At 39.0% G+C, this 25568-nt stretch overlaps 1 protein-coding gene across 5 annotated transcripts in view; it reads right to left on the reverse strand.

Moving 5' to 3' along the window:
• Positions 1-12251: 12251 nt before the first annotated feature.
• Positions 12252-25568, reverse strand: part of rgs12b (regulator of G protein signaling 12b) — a 131828-nt gene continuing 118511 nt past the window's right edge. For 4 of the 5 annotated variants that reach the window (XM_041784925.1, XM_041784928.1, XM_041784927.1 and 1 more), the window contains exons 14-19: positions 19201-19274; positions 18931-19057; positions 18746-18842; positions 18596-18663; positions 14358-14529; positions 12252-13987 (exon numbers count right to left, since the gene is read on the reverse strand). In XM_041784925.1, the coding sequence (XP_041640859.1) occupies positions 13389-13987; positions 14358-14529; positions 18596-18663; positions 18746-18842; positions 18931-19057; positions 19201-19274 (1137 nt within the window). In that variant the 3' untranslated portion in view covers positions 12252-13388. The remainder of the gene's footprint in view (positions 13988-14357; positions 14530-18595; positions 18664-18745; positions 18843-18930; positions 19058-19200; positions 19275-25568) is intronic. The other variant, XM_041784930.1, reaches the window with a different exon arrangement.

Here is a 25568-nt window from a genome sequence, read left to right on the forward strand (position 1 = left end):
GTATTACCAGTTGTAGTAGCAGTGCCAATATCAGCAGTAGTAGTTGGTCCAGCAGCGCCGAGATCTCAAAGTGGCTTTTGGCAGCACAACTATTTCAATGTACCTGTTTCTAACTTGTACAAATGGCAATAAACTCTTTTCTATTCTATCTCCACAGTGTGTTTGTTTCTATAAATATATATATGTATATATATATTTATATATATATGTATATATATATATATATAAAGAGAGAGAGAGAGAGACAAAGAAATTAATATTTATGATTATTTGATTACCTTTACAATTAAATCTTTCGATCTAAAAACATATTTTCTCTATATGTTGTTCTGTATTAATAGCACATATTTTGATGTTGACAATAAAGCAAACCGCATGAAAATCAGTTGAGAAATGAGCAAGTTATGATTTATTTTCAATGTACATGCATTGTGTTTAATGAGAACGTCGCCCCTGCCAAGATGGCCGCCAGGTAGGCACGTCGCTTAGCGGGCTGCTACAGCGCGCTGGCGTATCTAGTGTTTTATAGATATCTATGGGCTCGACATCGAGCTCAACAAACCTCTGATGTAATTAATCTCAATTATCAAAGTATTATAATTAATTTCAATCACCAAAACAAACAATTTGAATTTATCATAAATCTATTTATCGTACTGGGAAAATACCACATTCACAAAAATTGAAATTTACCGATAATAGCCACCCCCTCTTCAAAGTTTTTTTTTTTTTTTTTTTTTTGAATTAAATAACTACATCAAATCAATGAACCACCTGGAACAGAAAATGCGTGACCCAAACCCTGAACCCAAAACCTACAAGAAAGAAACACTTTTCAAAAGCTTTACCATTTTATGAACAAAGTGAGAACGTTGAAAGACATCCGACCATGACTACAATCTGACTGCTCTCCAGGAGGCGTGTGGGGACAGCGACATTGAAGACATTGAGGAAGATAAAAACTCTCCCAAAGACAGCAGGATTATCTGTCCCATACTCCTACAAATAGTCCAAATCCTAAAAAAAAAAAAATGAAAGGAAAGGACGTCAGTAAGGGAGAGGAGAATATCAGCACTGCCATTCTCCACGCAGGTGCTGACTGGGAAAGTGGATGAACAAACTGAATTGCTGAAAAGTTTTGAGAAGCATACTGAAGCAAATGCGGTGGCTACAAGTGAGAACCAGAAATAAATTGGTCTGCTTCAGATAAAAACAGTTAAAGAGCTCCAGGAAATAAATGTCACGCTTAAGAATGCATGTGAAGAACAGGCTCGGAACAAGAGGAGGTGGAACCTACGGCTGACTGGTCTCCCAGAAAAGGATGGCGAAAATACGAGGGAAATTATCATCGGGATACTCACTAGAGTTGTGTGTGTCTTTCTGTGGAACGTCTACGGGACACTGTGGACACAGTCCACCGCCTGGTTAAGAAGAACAACGCTGCTACACCAAACATGCCAAGACCAATCAGCATCCAGTTTGGAATGAGGACCATGCGGGATGCGTTCTTGAAGGAAGTCTATGCTCTGATTGACAATCACTGTGTGGACCCCGAATAAATAACTTTATGGGGCTTACCTTGCTCCATCACAGGTACACTGTCTGACTTACACTGACTTACAATGATAAAAATATTAAGAGGGTTGTTGCAACAAATGTTGAAGATGAATTGTTACATGGATATATTTGTTATTCATTCCTGCACATCATGTTCTTCGTGCATACTTTATATCTAGCGAATGCTATCTTTTATTTCCTTAAATACCAGGGGGTTAAAGAATAATGTGAAGTGTAAGGGAACATTTCTTTTTTGTAAGGAGCAGCAGTGCAGTTTTATTTTCTTATAGGAGACTCATTCAGTGGAGGCTGACACAAATTTTTGGAAACAACAATGGGGAGACACTGCCTTATTTAGTCATTGGAATCACACTCAGCTGGAGTTATGATCCTACTCAACAGGTTCTCTGCGAAGGTAATTAACCACACAAGTGACATTAATGGACACTGGCTAATGGTGGCGATTGAGTTTTAATGGTGTCAATTATATTCTGTTATGTGTACATGGTTATAACAAAAGAGCACAGAACAAAATTTTATTTTCTTCCTTGAGTAAGCTGCTGGAGTAATGGAAAGTTACTTATACTACTGATAAAGTCATAGTGAGGAAATCAGTGTCAATTTTATTTCTAAGGGAAGCTTAATTGACAGTTGGAGAATGAGAAATACCAATACAAGCATTAATCATTTATCTTGTTATCTTAGGACAAGGCTGTTTTTCCTGCTGTGTTTAGTCCTCTATATCACAGGGATTCCCAAACTTTGACCCTCGTGTAGCATTAATAATGGGGACCCATCCTCTTGCAACATTCCTTGTACACTACCATAAAATGGAGTGTACAGCCTTTTGAAATGTCCTTATTTCTTTTTTAGATTGACATGAAATAATTATGTTATTCATGTATTGTTGTAAATAGTAATCAAACAGTATTTATATACAATTTCTATCTCTCTTGATATTTATTCATCATAATAAACATGACACATTACGGTCATTCTTGCTTGCTGCAGTAAGGCAATACTTTATTTGTGCAGGCTTATGTCAGCTTTTGGATGCCCAGATGGTATTCTGTGGTTAAGCCCTTTATACAGCATTTATTCATTTTTCAATCTCTTCTCTCCAAATTTCTGCCACCCTCCCCAGGGGGCCAGTACTCCCTTTTAAAAGAATGTTTTCTAGAGGATAACAAAAATGTACACAACAGAACACAAATTTACACAACATATAACGCAACAGAGTACAATCAAATGTGTTATATAACTATGCACTTTAAAAAACATTGTATTTGTTCTGTATCTTTGTTCCATTTCTATGTTTTGTTGTATTTAAGGTCCTAACTGCAAAATTTTTCATTAAGTAAATCCAAGTGGTTTGACATTTTTGGAAATTTGGGTTGTGATTTCTCTTTAAGGGGGGTGATGGTGGGTCCTATTAAGAACCACTGTTGTATTAGGAGAATTATGCACTTACACAGCTTGAGGACCCAAAGTCTGAAAATGTCCCTTGTTCACATGTTTTTTTTTAACTCCACCTTCAAGACAGAAAGGATTCAAATTCCTAGTTTTGAATCCTAAGACACCCTGCCTATGCAAATGCCATTGTCTAAAAATTCTGGACTCATATCCCACAGGCTGATGAGGTCCTTGGGTTAAGAAGTGAGACCTCCTTAAGAACTTGAAGTCAGGTTGTCTTTGGATTACCAGTACTCTATGTAGTAACCTAACAGGTCAGATGGATGTGTGAAACATCCATTTGGAAAGCCTCTCTTACACAGTATTTGGGAAAAGGCAGAGGCTTTGAAAAAAAAAAAAAAAAAAAAAAACCCGGAGGGTAATTGAATTGGATGGACATTCTGTCTGTCGCATCTTTATGGGGCCGATCAGAGCAACAAACCATGTGACGTAGCCACTACTGAGGTGTGCCACTACCGAGGAGTAAACTTCATAGAGAACTGCATAACTCGAACCATGTTGACTGTAGACATGTCAGTACACGACCTTTGTGTTCAATGCTGTTCTTTGTTCTTCTTTTAAAGAAGAAATGTCATCGAGTTCTGATAAAACTGGTGTTTTAGCAGCATCCATGCTAATGTCTTCCGCCATGATTGCTGCTTGCTTACATCACGAATCCGAAAGTACTGTCCTTGTCACTGATTGGTCCTGTCACTTTCTAACCAAGCCCAAACTGTTCAGACAGGAGCTTTGCAAGATGGATTTGCCAGTTAGAAACATGGAAATGGGCGTATCCATCTGCTTTGCAAGGTTATGTATGTAGTAGACTTCGCTACAGTTTTTTTCTGCAACACCTTAAATTACCCTTTTCTCCTAGTAATGTCATGGAAAATGGCTGAAAGTTCTTTAAAGGGAAACATGCAGCTTCTATAGACCTTCAGCTTACATATGATGTACAGAGTAAATGTTACTGCTTATGGTTGATAAAGATTTAATATATAGTGCAATATGGTTTGTAAGTTAGCAGGACTAGTGTTCTTTTCATTATGTTAAATACTTACAACAGTAATGAAAAATTATAAAGGATGAAAGAGTCAGTAAGATAACATTAACCAAAGCCTCTTTTTCCACTGTGTGGGGTTGATTAAAAGAACAGGCACTTGACTGCACAAAATTTTCCTTGATCTAGGAAAGCAAAGCTTTGGCTTAATTTTTTTCTTTCTTTTTTTTTTTTTTTACATCACAGCTCTTTTTTCTTTGGCTCTGAGGCCCAATAAAGGTTTTAAGCTAAGCGCAGCAGCAGAAATTCCACTAACAACAACGATGGCACAGAGTCATTATAGAGGCAGTACCTTCTAAAAGCAGCCAAAACCAAAATCTGTAATGACTCTATAACAAGTTGAAGGGTAATTATTTTCAGTGGCTGACACTGCACTGCACTTTATTGGTAAACTATAATGAAGGCATTCCCATGCATGAACAGTTTTGTAGCATGCTGCAGCTGGCTCAGCTGGATTTCCATTCCAAATGACAACACACTTATGTTTTGTTTGACTTTTTGTTCAGTAGCAATGAATAATAGATGTTGGACAAGTGTGCAAAATGTGGTTGAGTAGGAGAACAAGTATTAACAGTAAAAGTCAAAGTAAAAGTCCTTGAAATAATCCAGTAAGCTTAAATACACACGTGGACAAAATTGTTGGTACCCCTCTGTTAATGAAAGAAAAACCCACAATGGTCACAGAAATAACTTGAATCTGACAAAAGTGATAATAAATAAAAATTCAGTAAAAAATTAACCAATGAAAATCAGACATTGCTTTTGAACTGTGGTTCAACAGAATTATTTTTAAAAACAAACTCATGAAACAGGCCTGGAAAAAAAAGATGATACCCCAAGAAAAGATTGAAAATAATGGGACCATAGGGACATGTTCAACCAGGGTGTGTCCTCTAATTAGCATCACAGGTGTCTACAAACTTGTAATCAGTCAGTCGGCCTATTTAAAGGGTGACAAGTAGTCACCAGGGCATGTGAGCGGAGTGGAGCGATAAGATTTCCTGCCCCTCGCTCACAGAGCTGTTCCTTGCGCCCGCTTGTCCTCTCAGAGGGGATTCACGCCGCTCATTATCGCTCCACCTTCCACTCAAGTTTCTTCCCGCTCCACTCAAATCACTCACCTCTCACTCAACAAAAACACGGAAGCGCATTACCATTACCATCTTCTTGGTTTCAGACACTGGGAAATACTGATGTTTTTAAAAAATGATGATGGTGTTAATAGTAGTATATCAACACTGTGCAGGCATCTCAAGTCTCTCGGATTATTCCGGCGGAAATCCCAGTCTGACGTGCTGGATGTCGCTGTCTCTCTGCAGGAGCAGTGACACCAACATGGGATGCTTCACGGATACAAATTCTTGCAGATGCATTCTGGGTGAGACATGCTTCAGACGCATGGTGTGAGTGGTACCGGAGTGAAATTGGAGCGGGATGGAGCGCAAGATAAGGTGCCGGTCCAGCTTTTTTGAAAAAACCACACGGTGACATGGTGTGTACCACACTAAACATGGACCAGAGGAAGCGAAGGAGAGAGTTGTCTCAGGAGATTAGAAAGAAAATTATAGACAAGCATGTTAAAGGTAAAGGCTATAAGACCATCTCCAAGCAGCTTGATGTTCCTGTGACTACAGTTGCACATATTATTCAGAAATGTAAGATCCACGGGACTGTAGCCAACCTCCCTGGATGTGGCCGCAGGAGGAAAATTGATCACAAATTGAAGAGACGGATAAGACGAATGGTAACAAAAGAGCCCAGAACAACCTCCAAAGACATTAAAGGTGAACTCCAAGGTCAAGGTTCATCAGTGTCAGATCCCACCATCCGTCGTTGTTAGAGCCAAAGTGAACTTCATGGGAGACGACCAAGGAGGACACCACTGTTGACAACAAATCATAAAAAAGCGAGACTGGAATTTGCCAAACTGCATGTTGACAAGCCACAAAGCTTCTGGGAGAATGTCCTATGGACAGACAAGACAATACTGGAACTTTTTGGCAAGGCACATCAGCTCTATGTTCACAGACGCAAAAATGAAGCATACCAAGAAAACAACACTGTCCCTACTGTGAAACTATTATGTTCTGGGGCTGCTTTGCTGCATCTGGCACAGGGTGTCTTGAATCTGTGCAGGGTGCAATGAAATCTCAAGACTGTCAAGGTATTCTAGAGAGAAATGTGCTGCCCAGTGTCACAAAGCTTGGTCTCAGTTGCAGGTCATGGGTCTTGCAACAGGATAATGACCCAAAACACACAGCTAAAAACACCCAAGAATGGCTAAGAGAAAAACATTGGACTATTCTGAAGTGGCCCTCTATGAGCCCTGGTCTAAATCCTATTGAACATCTGTGGAAGGAGCTGAAACATGGCGTCTGGAGAAGGCACCCTTCAAACCTGAGACAACTGGAGCAGTTTGCTCATGAGGATTGGGCCAAAATACCTGCTGAGAGGTGCAGAAGTCTGGTGGAAAGTTACAGAAATCGTTTGATTGCAGTGATTGCCTCAAAAGATTGTGCAACAAAATATTAAGTTAAGGGTACCATCATTTTTGTCGAGGCCTGTTTCATGAGTTTGTTTTTTAAAATAATTCTGTTGAACCACAGTTCAAAAGCAATGTCTGATTTTCATTGGTTAATTTTCATTGAATTTTTATTTATTATTACTTTTGTCAGATTCAAGTTATTTCTGTGACCATTGTGGGTCTTTGATTGATTAACAGAGGGGTACCAACAATTTTGTCCGTGTGTGTAAAACACCCTCAGAGTTTCCTTCAGTACAGGATTTGAATGAATGTATTTAGTTCCTTCCCATCACTGTATTACAAATACTGAGAATTGCATTTGGAATTAGAACATCGAATTTATTTCATACCCGCCCACCCACTGTCTAATAGCAGTCCTTGATGGAGTCGAGGAGCAGCTGCAGTTATTGACTCTGGCCCTTTCATCTGTATCTGATATGACTCATCAGATACATACATTTTTTAGCAGCTGCAGGGTCACAGAGTCACTGTGACAATGTTAGATTTCAATATGCCAGTTGAACATCAGGCTTGTCAAACAAAAGTTGCCTTCAATTTATTCCGGTCTAACTGCCCTTTGTTATCACTTTGCTCCAGTTGTCTCTTTGTCCTGACCATTGAGGGTATGTCTGAAGTTTGATACACTGTTGACCTCATCCTGCTGCCATAGCCGTGCAGCTCCAGGGCCACACCCTCCCACTTCCTGTCCAGCCCTGAGCCCTGAGAGCTCCTGAGATCCCGAGACCATCTGAAGGTTTGCCTCCTGTCTTCTGGTTCATGAGTGGCAGTGATTTTGTCCAAATCCAAGGCTTGTTTTGGTGTTGAGTGTTTGGTAATGGTTGAAGGTGACTTGGATTTACAACGTGAGAGAAGAGTAGGTTGTGGTGGAGGAGGAAGAGAAGAGGTGAGTTTTGGGTTGGAAGAAATTGTTCTTCTGCTGGGCATTTTTAAGCCTCTCTCCCTCCTTCTGCATCTGTCTTTGTCTTTTCCTAAAGAAGAAGATGCTTTTAAAATGAGATGACAAGTCCAAACAAAGGAAATTCAATTTAAAAAAGCACTCACTAGCACTGCAAACCATCCACATGCCGATCACATACAGAAAGAACAGTGTTCTTTATTTTCTGGTACAATATAAAATGGTGTTTGTGTGTAGCAAATAATATCAAATCAAATAATTTGAACTACTGTTTTTAAAGAAACAAAGTAAGCATGATGGCTTTTTGTAGTGGGTGCATTTAATCTGTATTATTTGTTTTCCTTTTTTTTTCCTTTTTTTTTTTTTTACATTAACTATTGCAGCACAAAAAACCCCTGTAAATTCTACCCAAAACATTATACTGCAAGAAGTGCAATGCATCATTGCTTGTTCTTTTTCCTGAGGCAGTTGTTGGATTAATTGGTGTGACATTCTCCCAGTTCTTCTGCTGGGTCTCTCTAACTAAACCAGAGCTCCACATCTCAAGAAAGATCCCTCCTGTTTTTTTAGACTATGGAGGCATGTTGTTACTTTTTTAATAATCTTATTACTTCTGTCAAGAATGAAAATCAAATGTATGACTAATTGAGACATAAAATAAATACCTTCTTGTTCTTTATGTCAGAAAAAACTCTAATTTATACTGTAAAACCATTGCAACATTTTTTTTACACCAGTTCTTCTAAATTTGCACAGGATTTTGTTTTGTTTGGAAGGGTTGGACAAAATTTTAAACATTTCAAACTGGCCACCCCAAGAACACTACTGAAGTTTAATCAGTTCATCTGCACACTATTTAGCTTGTGTTTATGGGTCAAACAATCTCTAAATAAAATGATACCTTAGAGATATTTTATCTTCTATTTCAAACTGCTATTATAATAAAATAAAGAGTGAAAAACAGTCAAGAGGAACTGATTGAAAGTTTAATTTAGAGAATGGTCTGAAACACATTTTTTTCACAACAGAAGTGACGATTAAGTACTGTATTTACATGTGGCATCTTTGACCTTTTCAGTATCACCTTAAAAACTCCATCCTAGAAAAAAAAGATGACATACTATTTTATTCTCTATTTGCTCTTGAAAAGGTTTCAGATGCTGAGGACATTAACACAAAGGAGATGATGGTTGGTATTGTGATGATGAAAGAAGAAGACATTGATGATGGGTTACAATGTAACTGTAAGAGCTTAAAGGCTCATTACATGCCAGTGCTAGCAGCTGTGAGCTCGGAAGAGCAGATGTTTATGTCTGTCTGCAGTGTTGAAAGGTTTAGGCAGCTAATTCTATGAAAACTGTTGAATTGTAAAAGCAGTCTTATGTGTTCATATGCTGGACTCACTGTTTCCTGTACCTTCAGCTGGTTTAAAAATCAGACTTCAATAATTCTATTTATGTATTTTTTATTTTTTATTGAAATGGCAGATGATGTAAACAAAAGGAAATGACATGTCATTTCAAAATTTGTGATTTTTTTCTGCTTACCCAATTTTTTTCTCCTTTTTTGGGTAAAGATTTGTTAAATTGTCAATCAATAGCATGATTAAACTTTGATACAATCTGTATCCTTCAAAAAATTGCATCCTTATTGGCTCACAAATAAGAAACTGAGATTTTCTCCTTCAATACTAGCATTACAGTGGCTGTATTATTGACATACTACTGAGTCATGCTGTGTTGAAGAAGTAGCTCTCACAGTTTATTTGTGAGCCAATAAGGATAAAGTGTGCTTCTAGCAAAGTCTTTTCATGCTTATGATTGACTATTTAGTACAATTTTACCAAAATTAAAAGATAAATACATTGGCCATCTACATTTGCAACAAATGTGAAATGAAATGTGTATGCACCTCACCAAAGCATTCATCATAATGATGTGTCTAAGACATGTAGTATTCTATTTTTATTTCGGACAGAGTGAGTGGTGACTTAATGTTGGATGCCAACAATTGTCTTGTTTTTTTCCTCCAAACAAACTTAATGCTTGATATTTTGGTTACAGTAATGCATATCTTAAGTTTGTTTTTTAATAAGATTTATATAATTATGGGATGGTACATTGCCAATGTTGTAAAGTTTAGATTTAGATGTGAACTTAAAACACGTAAACTGTAACGTATTCGTAAATTCAAATAAAGTGCTTAGGAACTTAAATACTCTAACTTTCTTTAATGAAGTGACTTGACATTCCTTGTCATTTTGAAACAGATTTCAAGGTTCAAAAAGCTTCATTTGATAGCTCATTTAGGTTTTAAACTTGTGCAAGCTAAACTTAAGATGAGAGTTTTACAACTGATTTTTATTTTACCTTAGCTGAAATAGATTCTCAATTTGAAGCAAACAAACAAACAAACAAACAAACAAAACAAACAAACAAACAAACAAAAAACAATAAGAAAAAAACTGCACTGGATTAAAAAATGGGCATATTTTCCCCAGCATTTCCTTGGGTTCCTTCCTTTTGGTCTAAAAGTTAAAAATACTTTTTAAATGTGCTCTGATGTTTGTTTTGCAGTAATCACTGAAGATTCTTTTGCACATGTTGCTGGTGTTAAGAGTTGCTTTTGTGGTAGACACTTATGCACCATGAGTGAAGTTACCTACACAGTAAGTTAAATTCTGCTTGTGGAAATGGGTATAACTTCCACATGACAGGTGTCCTAAGCTCAATTAAGGAGCCCGTCCTAATTCCCATGTAAGTCGTTTTCTCACAATGAGCTGCTCAGGCTTACCACAATACCATGGCTGCACCTCACTGGAGAGTGAAAGACATACAAATTATTATTGTGTGAAGCTAAAGATTTACAAAAACAGATCCATCACGTTTCAAAAACAAAACAAAACAAAAAAACCCTGTAAATATTACTCATTTTTATTGAGATATAAGTCATAAAATCTGTTTAGAAGTTTTAAGGAGATATTCATATATTATAGCTATCAATCTTAGGTATTATGTGCACCAAATATTGGTTAAAATTTATTCAGTTAAACTGAGTTCCAACTCTTACCTCAATTCTATTGAGTAGATTCAATAAGCTGTTTTTATAGTGTAGAAATTCGTGGTTCCACCAGAAATAAAATCAAAAACAAGAACACATCAACTTTAAGAGGCCCCATAGTGTTTTGAATGTGTTAAATATCCTGCTGCCATCTACTGGCTGAGAGTTAAAAAAAAAAATTTGAGATTTCTTGGTATTGTGTTTGACAAAAACAAAACACACAAAAGAAGGTACAAAAATAAATAAATAGAGGCTTAACCTACTGGTCCCATCTGTGCTATGACACGTTGAAAAGGAATGAATTGAGAAACTAAAGGAATGATGGAAACAGAGGGCAATATCTGTTCTCTTTTCTCTCTCGTCTTCTTAATGTCCAAGTGAACTGAAAGACGGTGCCAGGAGAGTATGGTAGCTTCTAAAAATGATCTCAACAACAAAATAGGTCTTTTGTTGACTCTTATATACTTGAATTAAAAACAGCATGAGAATTGGCTGTCCTAAAGTAAAGAGACCCCTTTCTCTGTACTTGTAACCTATTTTCTAGCCATTGCTACTGACATTTACTTATCAGAGTTTTTAATTTCCTATGCAAGAACTTTTTACTGCACTTTGCCTCAGCATTGATTTGTTTTGCCTATTTATGCAGGACACTGTGAAACATAAAACATAGTTGCTGTTGTGGCTGTCACATGCCATTCCTGAAGGGAAAACAACTGGACAACTGCTAAAACTTATTTAAAAGGAAAATGGCTGAATAAGAAGATAAGTCTGTGTGAAAAAACCCCCAGCACTTTCTTTTTGGCCACTAAAGAGCCCAGATTTACAAAGCCTGCCAAACTAGGCGCTGAGGAGAAGAGAACTCATGCATAGCCGATGGGACAGTCTCCCCCCCAAAAGCCTTTGTAACCCATTAACAAAAGGCCTGGTCTCCAACATTGCACAAGGAAGGAGAGGCAACAAATATAAGACAGGAATACCAAGCAAGATAAAGAGGAGAGGTTTTAGAGGAAATACACTGAAGAAACATAAAACTCTTAGCTACTGTAAAATGATTTTCCAACAGTTTTCTACTTAAGGAGCAGAAACTGTGAGAATAACTTAAGTTTATGCATATTTTTATGGAAGAGTTACTCTAGAATCTTTTATCAGTCTAAATTATTTTGATCCTGTGCCTATAAAGCTGAAATATGACTTATAAAACAAATAATTTAATTTTAGTGAAATGTTTTTGTAAAATGTAGTACAATTAAATCTGCACTGAGTTGAATTAACTGAGTTTTTATTAACAGACTTGTTAGAACTAAAACAAATGACTAACAACTACTGCTGTCTGATAAAATTAATGGAGATAAATGCATGACTTTCCATGTGAAAATCAGTTAGGCTAAGTACACAGTGTGGTTGTCAGTGGAAATGCAGCAGTGACAAAATTTTGTTGAGGATATCATGTCAAACATTTGTGTCTATTTGTGTCTGAGTATGCAAATTGAAACTTAACCTTTGATGACATACTACACTTAAACATAAATCACAATTCAGAACTCCACATATTGAACTTAAGGGCAGTGTGAAACCCTTACTCATAATAAATGAAGTGAGGAGAAATTGATAATACAGATATGGTTGAAATTCTAAAAGAAAAGAGGCCAATCACACAAGGCTTTAAAGAGAGAGTTAAACCTTTTAAACATTTATTTGATCTATTTACAGACAAAATAGTTAACTGAACAAGACAGAGGAGAAATTAGATAAGTAATTTCACAAAGATGGCTATATACACAATACTTTTGACTGACAGATCTTAATGTGGAAAAAGTGTTTAGATAAATTACTGGTAGAGGATGAAGTAAAGGCCTTTAGATAGTACAACCGTTAGACTTGTCCAATTATTCTAGCTTAAATCCAGTATCAAACAATAGCTCAAAACACTGTAGAACTGCTATTCTGTGAATGGGCAAAAAAGAGCAAGGTTGTATATGTGCCACTCAATAAATTCTGTTTTCATGAGATGAGAAAAGCCTGAGATGAAAGAATAGAGCTGGAAACACAGAATATACTCTGTGAGAGTCAACAGTAGAGAATGCGTTTGTCTATGAATTTATGTAAAGGAAGAATGAAATGCAGTGTTTTCAAAAGTCTGTTAGGAGTTGTGAAAAAACATGGCCAACCTAAAGATGTGCAATGTATAAAGCATATTCATATGGGTTTGCAGAAATGATTTTGAGAAAAGTGTGTTATTCTACCTGCTCAAACTTGGAAATGTGAAGTAGAAATTTTGAAATGTTAATTTGGAAAAAGAAAATAAAAAATGTGGATGTTTCTTAGTCGTAATTTTGTTTGAATTTGGCTAAAGTGCATTTTTACATTCTGTACACTGATGAACAGAGGGGGTTTGGTGGTCTTGGCTGATGGCATGTGTCATCAACAATGTATACTATACTCATCCTAAGTTCATGTTTTCAGAAGAAAGTCCACAGCAAGCCACTCAAAAAATCACAGATACATACCATGCAGCTAAATAACTGGAACAAGTTAGACACAGACATGTGTAAAATGCATCAGTCTTTCTTCTCTTCATGTGTTCAAGTTGTTGTTTTTTTCATCTGTTGCTGGCCACAGGCTAGTGCATTCTCCACTCTATCAAATCATGAATTTTTCATCTCATCCCTTTACATCATTTGTAGTAAGTACACTTTTATCTGTAATTAAAATTTCCATACTTTTATTTTAATGGTACTGAAATCAAGAAGAGAAAGCTAGATGCATTCTGGTCTAAAAACCTACGAGAAACTTCAAGGTGACCTTTCTGGGTCAAAAGTTCACACTGGAGAAGTACCTGAGCTTGGATGATCATCTTGTGCTTCTTGGTGGGGTTGGGGTTTGAACTGTATAGCTGAGGGAGCGACATAATTTAGGCTGGGGCAGTTAATGTCCCCCTCTCCAACAAGAGTCAGATCAGACAGAGAGTCATCCTCCAGCATCTGTACGGATTCTCTTCTGACAGAATCTTGGTGGAAACCACACTGGGCACCCTGGGGTGGATGAATGGGAGAGATGCTGTCAGAAAACTGAGGAGGAGGCCTGGTTTTCCTCCCTCCTCCCTCCTTTCCACTGCCCAGTGCAGAGTCCAAACTCTGGGAATGATGGCTTGCATTGAGCAAATGGGTGCTGCCTCCTCTCCTGTCATTGCTGTTTGCCATGGTTCTCTGGCAACTGCTGCTAGGGAACCTGCCATTGTTGGGGTTACGGGAAAATGGAGTGGAGCATCCTGGCTCAAATTCATAAAGAGGACAAGTCTGGCTGGCTGCCGCTGGTGACAGGCGCAGAAAGTCTGGGAGCTGCAGGTCACTTTTGTTTAGCAGGCCTCGTTGGTCGTTTGCTCGGTTGCTTTGAGCTTTGGATATGAGGTCGAAGAACTCTGTAGACCCACACACACAACATACAGAAATAGGTGTACAGACATAGATAACCACATGCACACAGGTGTGTGCAGGTGCACACACAACACACAAGCAAATAAAATATATTATCATCCAAAAAATCTTCAAAAACAGCCAAACACATTCTATGTAGTTAAGAAAACATGCAGAAGACAGGGTGTATTAATCAGTTACACAAGTCATGGCTACATTCAAAGTGTGCAAACAGATTGAGCTTCATGTAGCTAGCTAGCTTTCAAAGCATTTGATGCTGCTTCTGCAACATGGCTGGCAGCCAAAGGGTTAGTATAACTGCAAAAACAAAGCTACAGAAACAAAAGGATAGAGAGCAGGTCATAGTGTCTTTACCTTCAGCTTCATCTATATTAATCTTTTTCTGCTTTCTTTTCTCCATAGCCTTATGGAGAGAGACAGTGTGGTTGGGTAAGAGCTGGTGGCTTGTGTCAGGGCTGGGCACAGTCTTGCCATTTTCCCCATGGGGGCGGGCTGCACCAGCTTTCGCTGACGGCCTGTCCTTCCCCTGAGGGCAGGAGGGAAGGAGAGCGAGTGGGGCATTAAAGCCCTGGTAAGAATTAATGGTTAACTAAGGATACAATTAATAACAGCACATGGGGACTTGTGACAATTTTAAAATAAGAAAAATTTAATGAAGTTAGGGAAAAGTGCTGTAAGACTAAAATGGAAAGTTTTGGTGTTATGCTATTACCAATGACACTGGCTAAAACTAATTACAATTAAACAACTAAAATGCTTATTCAATAAACAGGAAAGTTTATTTGATCAGTGCAGTCCAACAGCGGCAGGATACTACAACATCAAAGAAATCCACTTTCTAACTAACAAACCTCACTACTTCCCTTGCAGTGGGAAAAAGCCTATCTTTTTTTTTTTTTCCAAAGATTTATTTTTGGCCTTTTTGCCTTTATTTGATAGGACAGTGGACAGAGTCGGAAACAGGGGAGAGAGCGGGGAAAGACATGCAGGAAATAGTGCCACGGGCCGGAATCAAACCCGGGTCACCTGCGTACATGGCATGCGCCCCAACCACTTGACTCCTGGTGCGCCGGAAAAAGCCTATCTTAACGCAGGCTCAGACTACATGATTATTTTGGTCATTCACAACAGAACCATGTCAACAACACAATACAACAAAAATCTTGCCCCGTCTTGGCTGACAACCTGGCCACACTACAAGAGTGATCCTGACTGATTGCCGTATGCTGACGTCACCACTGTCTCCCCGACTGTGTGTGCGTTCACAGGTTGATGGGGGGGCGGGTCAAAGAGTGTCTTTCACTCTAGGACAGAAGCGCTCTATGTGATAGTAGCCGTCTTTTGCTCGTTAAAAAGGGAAACAAGAAACAAATATGGATTGGATTATGAGTAATAAGTATGGATGTATCAAGAGAAAGCCAATATGGACTGGCTCTCTTTCAGATAGGACTTAAGGTATGCATGTGATAAAGTAAATAAAATAAAATAAAACTTACACCTTAGTTTTAGGGAATAAAAGGGGGTAAAAAGTAGTTAATCTTGCAAATAATGATGCAGAGATAAGGAGCAAATGTTCTCCTGTTATTAGACGTTAGGATTCACATTGTTGATATCAGGTCAGGGTGTCAAACTAGACGACAATGTAAGAAAAATTCTGACATGCTAGTCTTGGTAAATCGTGGTCATGGGGCATCTTGGACATGTTGGGAATTATGTCACACTACGGGTGCGCCGGTAGTCGAGTAGTTAAGGCGCGCACCATGTACGCGGGCAGCCTGGGTTCGAATCCAGCCTGAGGCCCTTTGCTGCATGTCTCTCCCCCACTCTCGTCCCTGTTTCCAAGTCTATCCACTGTCCTCTTTAAAAAATTAATTAATTATTTAGAAATTATGTCACACTACAAGCAGTGTTAATTTCGTCGACAGCCTTGTCTTCCATGACAAAAACTAGACTAAAACTAACAAAAATAGATCTGTGATGACTAAAACTGACAAAAACTAAGGCTTCTAACTAAGGATGCAATGTATCTACAGTTGAAACCAGAAGTTTACATACACTATATAAAAAGGCACATAAACTTTTTTTTTCTCACCGTCTAACATGAAATCAGATTAAACTTTTCCTGTTTTTGTCAATTAGGATTACCAAAATTATTTCTATTTGCTAAATGCCAGAATAATGAGAGAGATCATTTTTAAGACATTTTTTTTAGTATTTTCTTAAGAGTCAGAAGTTTACATACATTTCATTAGTATTTAGTAGCATTGCCTTTAAACTGTATGACTTGGGGCAAATGTTTTGGATATGCTTCCACAAGCTTCTCACAGTAGTTTGCAGGAATTTTGGCCCCTTCCTCCTGGCAGAGCTGGTGTAACTGAGCCAAGTTTTTAGGCCACCTTGCTCGCACATGCCTTTTCAGCTCTACCCATAAATTTTCAGTGGGATTGAGATCAGGGCTTTGTGATGGCCACTCCAAAACATTGACTTTGTTATCCTTAAGCCACTTTGTAACCAGTTTGGCAGTATGCTTAGGGTCATTGTCCATTTGGAAAACCCATTTGCACCCAAGCTTGAACTTCCTGGCTGATGTCTTGAGATGTTGCTTCAGTATTTCCACATAATGTTCTTTCCTAATGATGCCATCTATTTTGTGAAGTGCACCAGTCCCTCCTGCAGCAAAACAACCCCACAACATGATGCTGCCACCCCCATGTTTCACAGTTGGGATGGTGTTCTCAGGCTTGCAAGCTTCCCCCTTTTTTCTCCGAGTGTAACGATGATCATTATGGCCAAAAAGTTCAATTTTAGTTTCGTCAGACCACAGAACCTGTCTCCAAAAATTAAGGTCTTTGTCCCTGTGTGCATTTGCAAACTGTAATCTGGCTTTTTTATGTTTCTATTGGAGTAATGGCTTCTTCCTGGGAGAGTGGCCTTTCAGCCCATGTCGGTACAGGACTCATTTGACTGTTGATAATGACACACTCTTACCAGCTTCAGCCAGCATCTTCACAAGGTCTTTTGCTTTTGTTCTTGGGTTGAGATGCACTTTTCGGACCAAAGCACGTTCATCTCTGACACAGAACCCGTCTCCTTCCTGAGCGGTATGATGGCTGGACATTCCCATGGTGTTTATACTTGCGTATAATTGTTTGAGCAGATGAACGTGGCACCTTCAGGCATCTGGAAATTGCACCCAAGGATGAACCAGACTTGTGCAAGTCCACAATTCTCTTCCTGATATCTTGGCTGATTTCTTTTGATTTTCCCATGATGTTACACAAAGAAGCAGTGTGTTTCAGGTGTGCCTTAAAATACATCCACAGGTGTGCCTCTAATTAACTCAAATGTTGTCAATAAACCTATCAGAGGCTTCCAATGACATGACATCATCATCTGGGCTTTCCCAAATTGTTTAAAGGCATAGTAATCTTAGTGTATGTAAACTTCTGACTCTCAAGAAAATACTAAAAAAATGTCTTAAAAATTATCTCTCTCATTATTCTGGCATTTAGTAAATAGAAATAATTTTGGTAATCGTAATTGACCAAAAACAGGAAAAGTTTAATCTGATTTCATGTTAGATGGTGAGAAAAAAAAGTTTATGTGCCTTTTTATATAGTGTATGTAAACTTCTGGTTTCAACTGTATAGCTATTTTGCCTCCCAGCTGTACAAAGCAGGGACCCCAGGTTTGGCAGAGTGCAGAGAACACACCACCATGACTTGGTACCAGATTTAGGCAAGAGAATAAATGCTTGGACTAAAATTAAAGACTGAAATGTGAGGACTTTTTATGGACTAAAACTAGACTAAAATGTTTTGAGTTTTTGTTGACTAAAATTAGACTAAAACTTAAAAAAAGGTAGAAATGACTAAAATGTGATTAAAATTAATTTCATTTAAAGACTAAAACTAAAACTGAAATTAAAAATAGCTGCCAAAATTAACACTGACTGCAAGACTGTTTGTTGTTCCTGAAGCTCTATAAATCGGGACTGAGTTTTGACGATGAGCTGAGATGTTGCAGTTGGGCTTAAATCTGGCTGAATTCATGTAGTCTGAGCCGGCCTTCAAAGAAATGGATTTTCTAGAATCCAAAAAAGCCTTTTATGGGGTCATCAATCAGATTCAACACCAATAACAACAGAACATAGGTTGCTTTGGAATCACTAAAATTTAATTTTTTGGGTACACTGGCGAAGTTTTTGAGGTTCAGCAAAAGCTCTGTGAGGCTGGGCTACTTTCTTCTAGTCATTGGGTTTGTTACAGAAGAAAGACAACCAAGAAAATCAGATAGAAAAGTTGATAAAGCACATAGCCACGGACAGACAATAAGTTTGTTGTGGTCCTAGACTCCACATAAACAGTGCACATAAATACAGCCTGAATGCCACTTGAGACACATTTCAGTCAACTGGACATAGTTTGCTTTTCTTTAACATATTGCAAAGTGACACAGACAATTGAAAAAAGGAAAATGATGCACTTAGTAGCGTGATCTCATCAACCAGAAGGTGGAGACAGTCAGTGAGTTATAGAACATTCCAGTGCAAGAAGAAAATGCAAAAAAAACGGAGGTAGAAGAGATCTTACTGATGATGATTGGTTTCTACTTGCTGGGGCTGGAATATGGCTCTTAGATGAAGCTATTTTCTGTTTCTCTAAATGAAAGAAGAGGGAGCACATGTAGAGATGCAGCTGTAAAAATATTAATTGTGGTTACCATGTTTGTGTGCTTCTTACCTTTTTCAAGAGTGCGTTCATCAATATCTAGTACTACTCGCAGCCCATCCAAGTTAGATATAGGAAGACCCAGATCTAATGGCTCCAAGTCCCCGCTCTATATCACATACACATGTGAGTTAGACATAAGCTGATACTGTATGTTTCTCGGTCTATCTGGCAGCCATTTTTAAAATGCTACTTACAATGCGTGCCACCAAGTCATTGAGGTGCAGGCCATACTTGGCTACAACAGGCCTAAGTACCTCCGTCACTGGCTTGGTAGGCTTTGCTTTCAGGCCCACTGAGCGGTTTATGGGAACCAAATCGAGTCTGAAAAAGAGATACAGAGTTAATATCTGTAGGAATCACTAAAACAGAGTAATAAAAACTGTGGTTTAAAGACCTGCTTTTTCCCTCAGTTTCACTTGTGGTACAGGTTTTAAAATTTTGGTGATTATTGCTTGTAACTTTACCTGAAGAGAGTGCGTTTTTCTAGCCGGAGATCGCGAGAGCACAATGTCATACAATCCTGGTCCAGAACAAGGGGCTGAGCGAGTAAGAAAAAAAGAGAATAGCTGTCATGAAAGTTGACCATCCCTAAAGTTCAATGACAGACTGCTTAAGGAAAAAGTGGGAAAAAAAATCTGTCACAAACACTGCTCACTGAACCCCTTACTAGTAAAGCCGGGAATTCACTGTGCAATTTCAAGCCAACCATACAACAGTTGTGGCAGAATGTAAACTCATGCTGTCCGTCTGAATTGTTTATGGCACACGACCCATCATGCATCATGATGTGCTCACACTTTATGGTCTGATAGTCGTGCCCAACACACTGTGCGAGTGAAGTCAGGATGGGCTGCGACAGAAATCCGTGGAGTTTCCTTTTTAAGAAGTCTCACACACTGAGGGTGAAGTGTTTCCAGTCTCTCTCTCACTATTTCTCTCCTTCCAACACACACAAACAGCATCCCCTCCATGTCGGCTGCTGGTCTGTGGGTAGGAATATTTCCTGTTCGTTTCTTTCCTTTATCATAGCATGGCTGTGGGGGCATCAGAAAGTCTTTCCAGCTGTTGTCAATGGTGATTTAGTACGTTGTCTGACAGTTTAAAAGGAAAAAAATCCCCCAACGTTGTTCATTCTGCTCGCGTTTCTGCTCTGACTCTGTGAGTGTCTGAAGTCATACAACCAAAATACTAAACATGTCAGAAATCCATCCAACCAATCGGGAGCATCTCATCGAGCCATAGTCAGGCCGTGGTCGTCCATAGTCGCTGCACACAGCACGTCAATCAAAGCCTGATCCAATTGAAAGCTGTCCCGACTTCAAAGTGAGTAATAGAACTCAAATTCATGGCTGAATCGGAAGAAAATCGCACAGTGTATGCCTGGCTTAAGAATTAGGGATTGGCAAATCCAATCCAAAACCTGGGAATCAGATTGGTTTGAAGTTCAAAAAGTTGGATCAGAGAATCACTAGTTGCAATGGCATCTTGATCTGTGGTTTTAGTCACAATTTAGAAAAACAGCATTTCTATATTTCTAAAATGCAGGCATAACTCCACAGTACAATGTTACTTATTAAGTACCATCTTAATAGCTTTTAACAATCAATCTTTTTTTACTGGTGAGACTGACAAAAACGTTAATTTTAGCTAGCCAAATCAGAAACTTGGTGGTTGTAAACTGCCCCAAAGAACTCACATGACAATAACATATTGTAGGTAACAAATGGGGGGATATACATAAAATAATCTTGTAACTTTTGCAGTTTACTTACATAAAAACTGAGGTGAAAGTAACGGTTCAAAGCACACACATGAAGAAAAACGCACCTAAAAATATTGACAGTGTCTCTTTGCTTGGGCGCTGTTTGCTTTTATTTAAATCTGCTATTATGCATACAATTAGGGTGACGAGCCACCAGTGAAGGACAACAGAGATTTCATCATGACTGCAGCACAGTACTTATAAAGTGTATCATCCTAAGATTTTATTTATTAGGGCCTGAGCACTGACAGTGCAAGAGCCCTAGTGGAATTGTAGGTGTTTTTTTTTTTTTTCATTCCCACTCTCGCCCATTTCTGGGGCATTAGACATGCACCAATATACGTGAAAACTGGAACACACCTAGAACTCTAAAAAAATGAGAGGTTGATACAGGTTTCAACAAGACTAGGTTAAAGCCTATAACACAGCTGACCACAACTATCTGGGATCTGTTGGGGTGTGTAATTGTGCTGTCCCTAATGTCGGTGGGTTGAGAATTGAAGGATCTCAAAATTTAAAATATAAAGCCCTGTCAGCAGGAAATAGCAAACCTAACACGCCAGGCTCCCATAGAAAATGTTTGGGATTTAGAATCTTCAGAGGGTGAACAGAGGAACGTTCTGTCTGTCACACTTATTATGGGCCAATCAGAGTGACAAATTGCATTGTGCCCATGCGCTACTCTTGTGCAGGCCACTGATGCCATAGATTGTTAATGGCGGAGCTTCATCTAAAATTGATGCCAAGGCTGGTCAGGAGACTAGTGGCTGTTTTCAGAGATCCAGTTTATTTGGCTCAGTTCAGCAAGAAGAGCCAGCTCTTTTACCTCACAAACAGCTGTTCATTCAGTACCACTCTGGCTTCTGAATTAAACAAATCAAGCATTTTTGTTGGTCCCATGATTGAATAACTGCACATTTTTTTCCCCCAAAACTGTTGAACTAAATCCTTTAATTTTCAGAATAGCAAAAATTGTACATAATGCTTGATCTAAAACTATATTCTTTAAGACAATCATGCACCAGTTCTATAACTTTTTTAATATGTTGAATACTGTAAGTTTTTTTACATTAAACATAAAACACAGTGTGAGTGGTCTTCTGTGATTGCCATTAAGAATATAAATCATAATAATCATAATAATACAAATAAAATAAATAACACTGTTTTGTCAAAATATATCCCAAATAAATCAAACCCTAAATGGAGCATGGGGAGAATAAATAAAACATGAAACTCAAAGAAGGACTAAGTTTTACATAATGTTTTGTATAAAAGCTATGTTACACAACTAGATACCAGTCATTATTCATAAGGAATTTATTGTTACTGGTTACTTAAATTTATATAGTTAAATTTTCCCATCTCTTTCCCACCTCTCCCTCTCCCCCTCTGTGAATGTAGACTGAATGGAGATGGAACCCTAAGCAATGTCATCCCCCCTGCCCTTCAGCTATTCTTTTATCGCATGTGATCACATGCACCGACACAGACACATCGAGTCAACCACAATGCTAAAGGTGTTCGCTGTGGCAAGACGGTGAGGAGAAAATATCCTTTCTTTATTCTGTGCTCTTTTGTGTGGGGAGGGGACACATCACTATAGAAGACACACAAGAACATTTTCTCTGCCAAGACAAGCTTTGGGTGTTGCTCTTTGCTCTGGTTTTAACTGGAAAAGTGGTCCAGTGCTGATTAAAACACTACAGCAACACCTGAGCTAACAGCTACCGTGACAGCACGCCCTTGATAAACAGACAGGTAGAGCAAAAACATCTCACTTTAAGTGTTGGTCTCTTTGCTTGTCTAATAAAGACATGGCGTCCAGTTAGGACAAAACTGCCACTGCGGCTTAGTCCGAGCTAATTCCTCCACTGGCAGGCCTTGTATGCAACAACTCGCAACAACTAACCCTGTCCCTGTAACTATCACACACCCATGCTGAAGCAGGTCAGCAGAAGAGGGGAAACACCTTTTCTATCACAAAAAGCTTTCAGGACCATCTAAATCAGTGCTCACTGGACACATGGGACCTCAGGTGTAGGCCATTCTCAGGTGGAGCAGCATCATGTTTGGTAGCACTTGCTTTAATGAAAAAATGCCGTCCAGTTCCAACAGAAGTAAAGCTGTGGCTAAGTCTGAGCAAATCACTCTCCTAGCAGCCATTGTATATAAGAACTCACACAACAAGTAACCCTTTCCCCCTTAATTATCACATAATCATGTGGAAACAGGTTGGCAGAGGAGCAAAAACATCTTTCACAACATGAAAAGCTGTAACTAAGTTTTCATTTTTTATTTCATACAGAAACGTGGCCCAGCTGTAGTAAAATGGATGCAATGCTAAAGCTATAACTGAGGTATTTAGAACAGTGGAGGCAGCCATTACTGAGGGCTTTCAGTACAACTAAACCCAGGCCATAGTGCAACTCTGTATGCATGGCTCTATTTACCACAGTGGAGGCAGCCATTAACGATGGCTTTCAGTAGAACCAAACCCAGCTCTGTATGATGGGACTCTGAAAGTAGCATCAAACACCTACTCAGTCAGTCACACACAGACAGAGCCATCTGTAAGGCTGACCTCAGCGGTCAGTCAAAAATAGAACCCAGGAATTGCCTCAATAGCACCACCTTTAGTGCTCTATTGGAACACTGTCAAAAGGCAGTTTTACTAAGATTTATAAATTTTGGTGCTTCTTGGGAGAGCTACAGAAAACCCAGTGGGACAATGTTTTTTTTTTTTAATCTTCAACAGGATATCTGCCATTTTGAATAAATGAGCCAAAATTGGAGTGTTTTGGGCTTGTTCCAGGGGTCATACTTGATCTAACTAGTCAGTAAGATTTTATCCTATTGAGTTGTTCTCTGGCACAGAGCAAGAGGAGACAAGGCTGATAAAAAGTTCCTTGGGACATTTTCATAAGACAAAAGGTGTGGTCAGCTCTCAAACTTGCATATATTTGGACAAACAGGAACTTGTTTAACTCAGCTGTGCATAGTCCAATCAGACTCTAACTACCTGTGTTTATGAAGGGCCCATCCCTGCATACATTTATGTGGTCAGCTTTAGCATACATCATAGCGCCTCCTAGTGGATAGGAAATGTTAGGGTTTACGGTACAAGCTGCTGTTTCAAGACAATCCAAAATATTCACATCAAATTAGAGTCAGGAAAGCCTAAAGAAGTTGATTCATGTCTGCAAAAAATCTGTGACTTTTCATCAGAGGGTGTAGCCTCGGCGGGGCCACAAACATAAATGTTGCCATTTTGTCTTGCCACATATATTTGAACAGTCATTAATCAGGTATACATCATCTCATGTGAGTGACAAATTGTATGTACTTCATAGCTGTCCTTTCAGAACACATTCGTATTTGAAATTTTGATAAATTGCATAGCACCACTCTTTAGCCAAGAGGAAGTCACTCTCCTAAATTTCTTGTTACATGTCCTAAAATGTTGGCCAAGTCATGCTGCAGCTTGCTCAGTCAGTTCCCAAGGAGTTAACCTTATGCATATTCAAAGGTAAAAAGTTTACATAAAAGGGTGTGGCCATTATGTTTTTCTTCCCCATGAAACAGGAAGTAGAATTTTCAGGGGGCAGAATTTTTTTTTTTTAAATCAGCCCCCCACAGGTTCAACCTAGGATTTCAAACATTTGTGGTCAGATGTGTCATGTCAGGATGTACAAAAAAGCCTCTTGGACCCATATTGTGAATCAAACTGGAAGTCTGCCATTTCGATTTTCTGGGTAAAATAGCATATTTCATTGGCCGTATTTGAATTAACTCGTCTGAGAGTGTTGGTGTAAAGGGTGTAAAGCATGGGTCTCAAACTCGTGGCCCGCAGGCCAATTGTTGCCTACGGGAAGATATTTTGTGGCCCCCAACTTGACATCAAAGTGTAGTGTTAGTGCGGCCGCGCCTTTTCCGCACACAGGCTCAGCCTCAGTTACAAAAATCAACCAGTTTCTGCTGCCAGTTATCAACACTGCAGCTTTAAAGCCAACAAAAGGCTTATGTTATATTCACAATATGAATAAGCATTAAGACATAAGAACAAGAATTCAAAATAGGGGCCTTAACCCCCAAATGCGTTTAATTAACACACTGCAGCCGAAAAAACACGCTCCTTTGATGTCTTCATAATAAACAATCTTCCGGTTGTTATGGTTGAAGGTAAAGGCATCAATGATTTTTGCTTGGTCCAGGGCTCAGGTTCTGTCTGAGTTTATTGCCAGCAGTAGGCTACCAGGTTGCTGGTCTGAGAGTCTCCGCTGCTGTTCCTCAACTCATTCTTTAAACGACGCAGACATGAGAAAGTGTGATCACAGATCATTGATGTGACAGGAAGGGTCAGAGATATGGATAGGAGTTTGAATACGTCTATAAAGGCATCCAAAGGTTTTTGGCTAGTGTTACGGATAGGTTTGGGATCTTTCTCTTTCTCACTTTTCTTTTCCCCTGAAACTATAAGCTGGCATTAAACAGAGATGCAGCAGCTGTGTTGTAAATATATTGTCTGGTAAAGCCTGGGAAATAAGGACTACAAATCCCAGCGACACAGGTTAGTGTTGGTAGACATCACTTCCTGTCTATGTGTATGAAGACCTGTTGATTGGGGAATTGGGGACACCTGTACAGAGAGCGGGGATTCACAACAGCTGCAGAGCCATGCCGTAAAGAACTCCTTTTCACTCTTACATCTGATGGACTTCGTCCTTACCAAAATATGAAGTTGTACAATTCGGCCCGCACAGTGCTCACCTAGCTGTATGAGTTTAACCTGCGCACTTTAAACCGACACCACCATTTCCACCATCTCTCCACCACAACACAAACACCTGAATGAAACCAACCAGACGGGGCTGGCAGCTCGTGGAAGCCAATGACTGTGCTCGTCGAGCAACAGAGGAAGGACACTGTGCTCGAGGTCCAGACTTCATGCCAGGTACGCACAGCTGCCATTTATTTGCCTATGGTTTGTTGCTCAGCTCAAAGTTGTGTAGTTTTCTCATGTGTGGGTGCAGTGACCAGAATTTCATTTATTGGGGTTGTCTAAATTGC

This window comes from Cheilinus undulatus, linkage group 4 (genome assembly GCF_018320785.1).
Source record: "Cheilinus undulatus linkage group 4, ASM1832078v1, whole genome shotgun sequence".
Classification (NCBI taxonomy): Eukaryota; Metazoa; Chordata; class Actinopteri; order Labriformes; family Labridae; genus Cheilinus; species Cheilinus undulatus.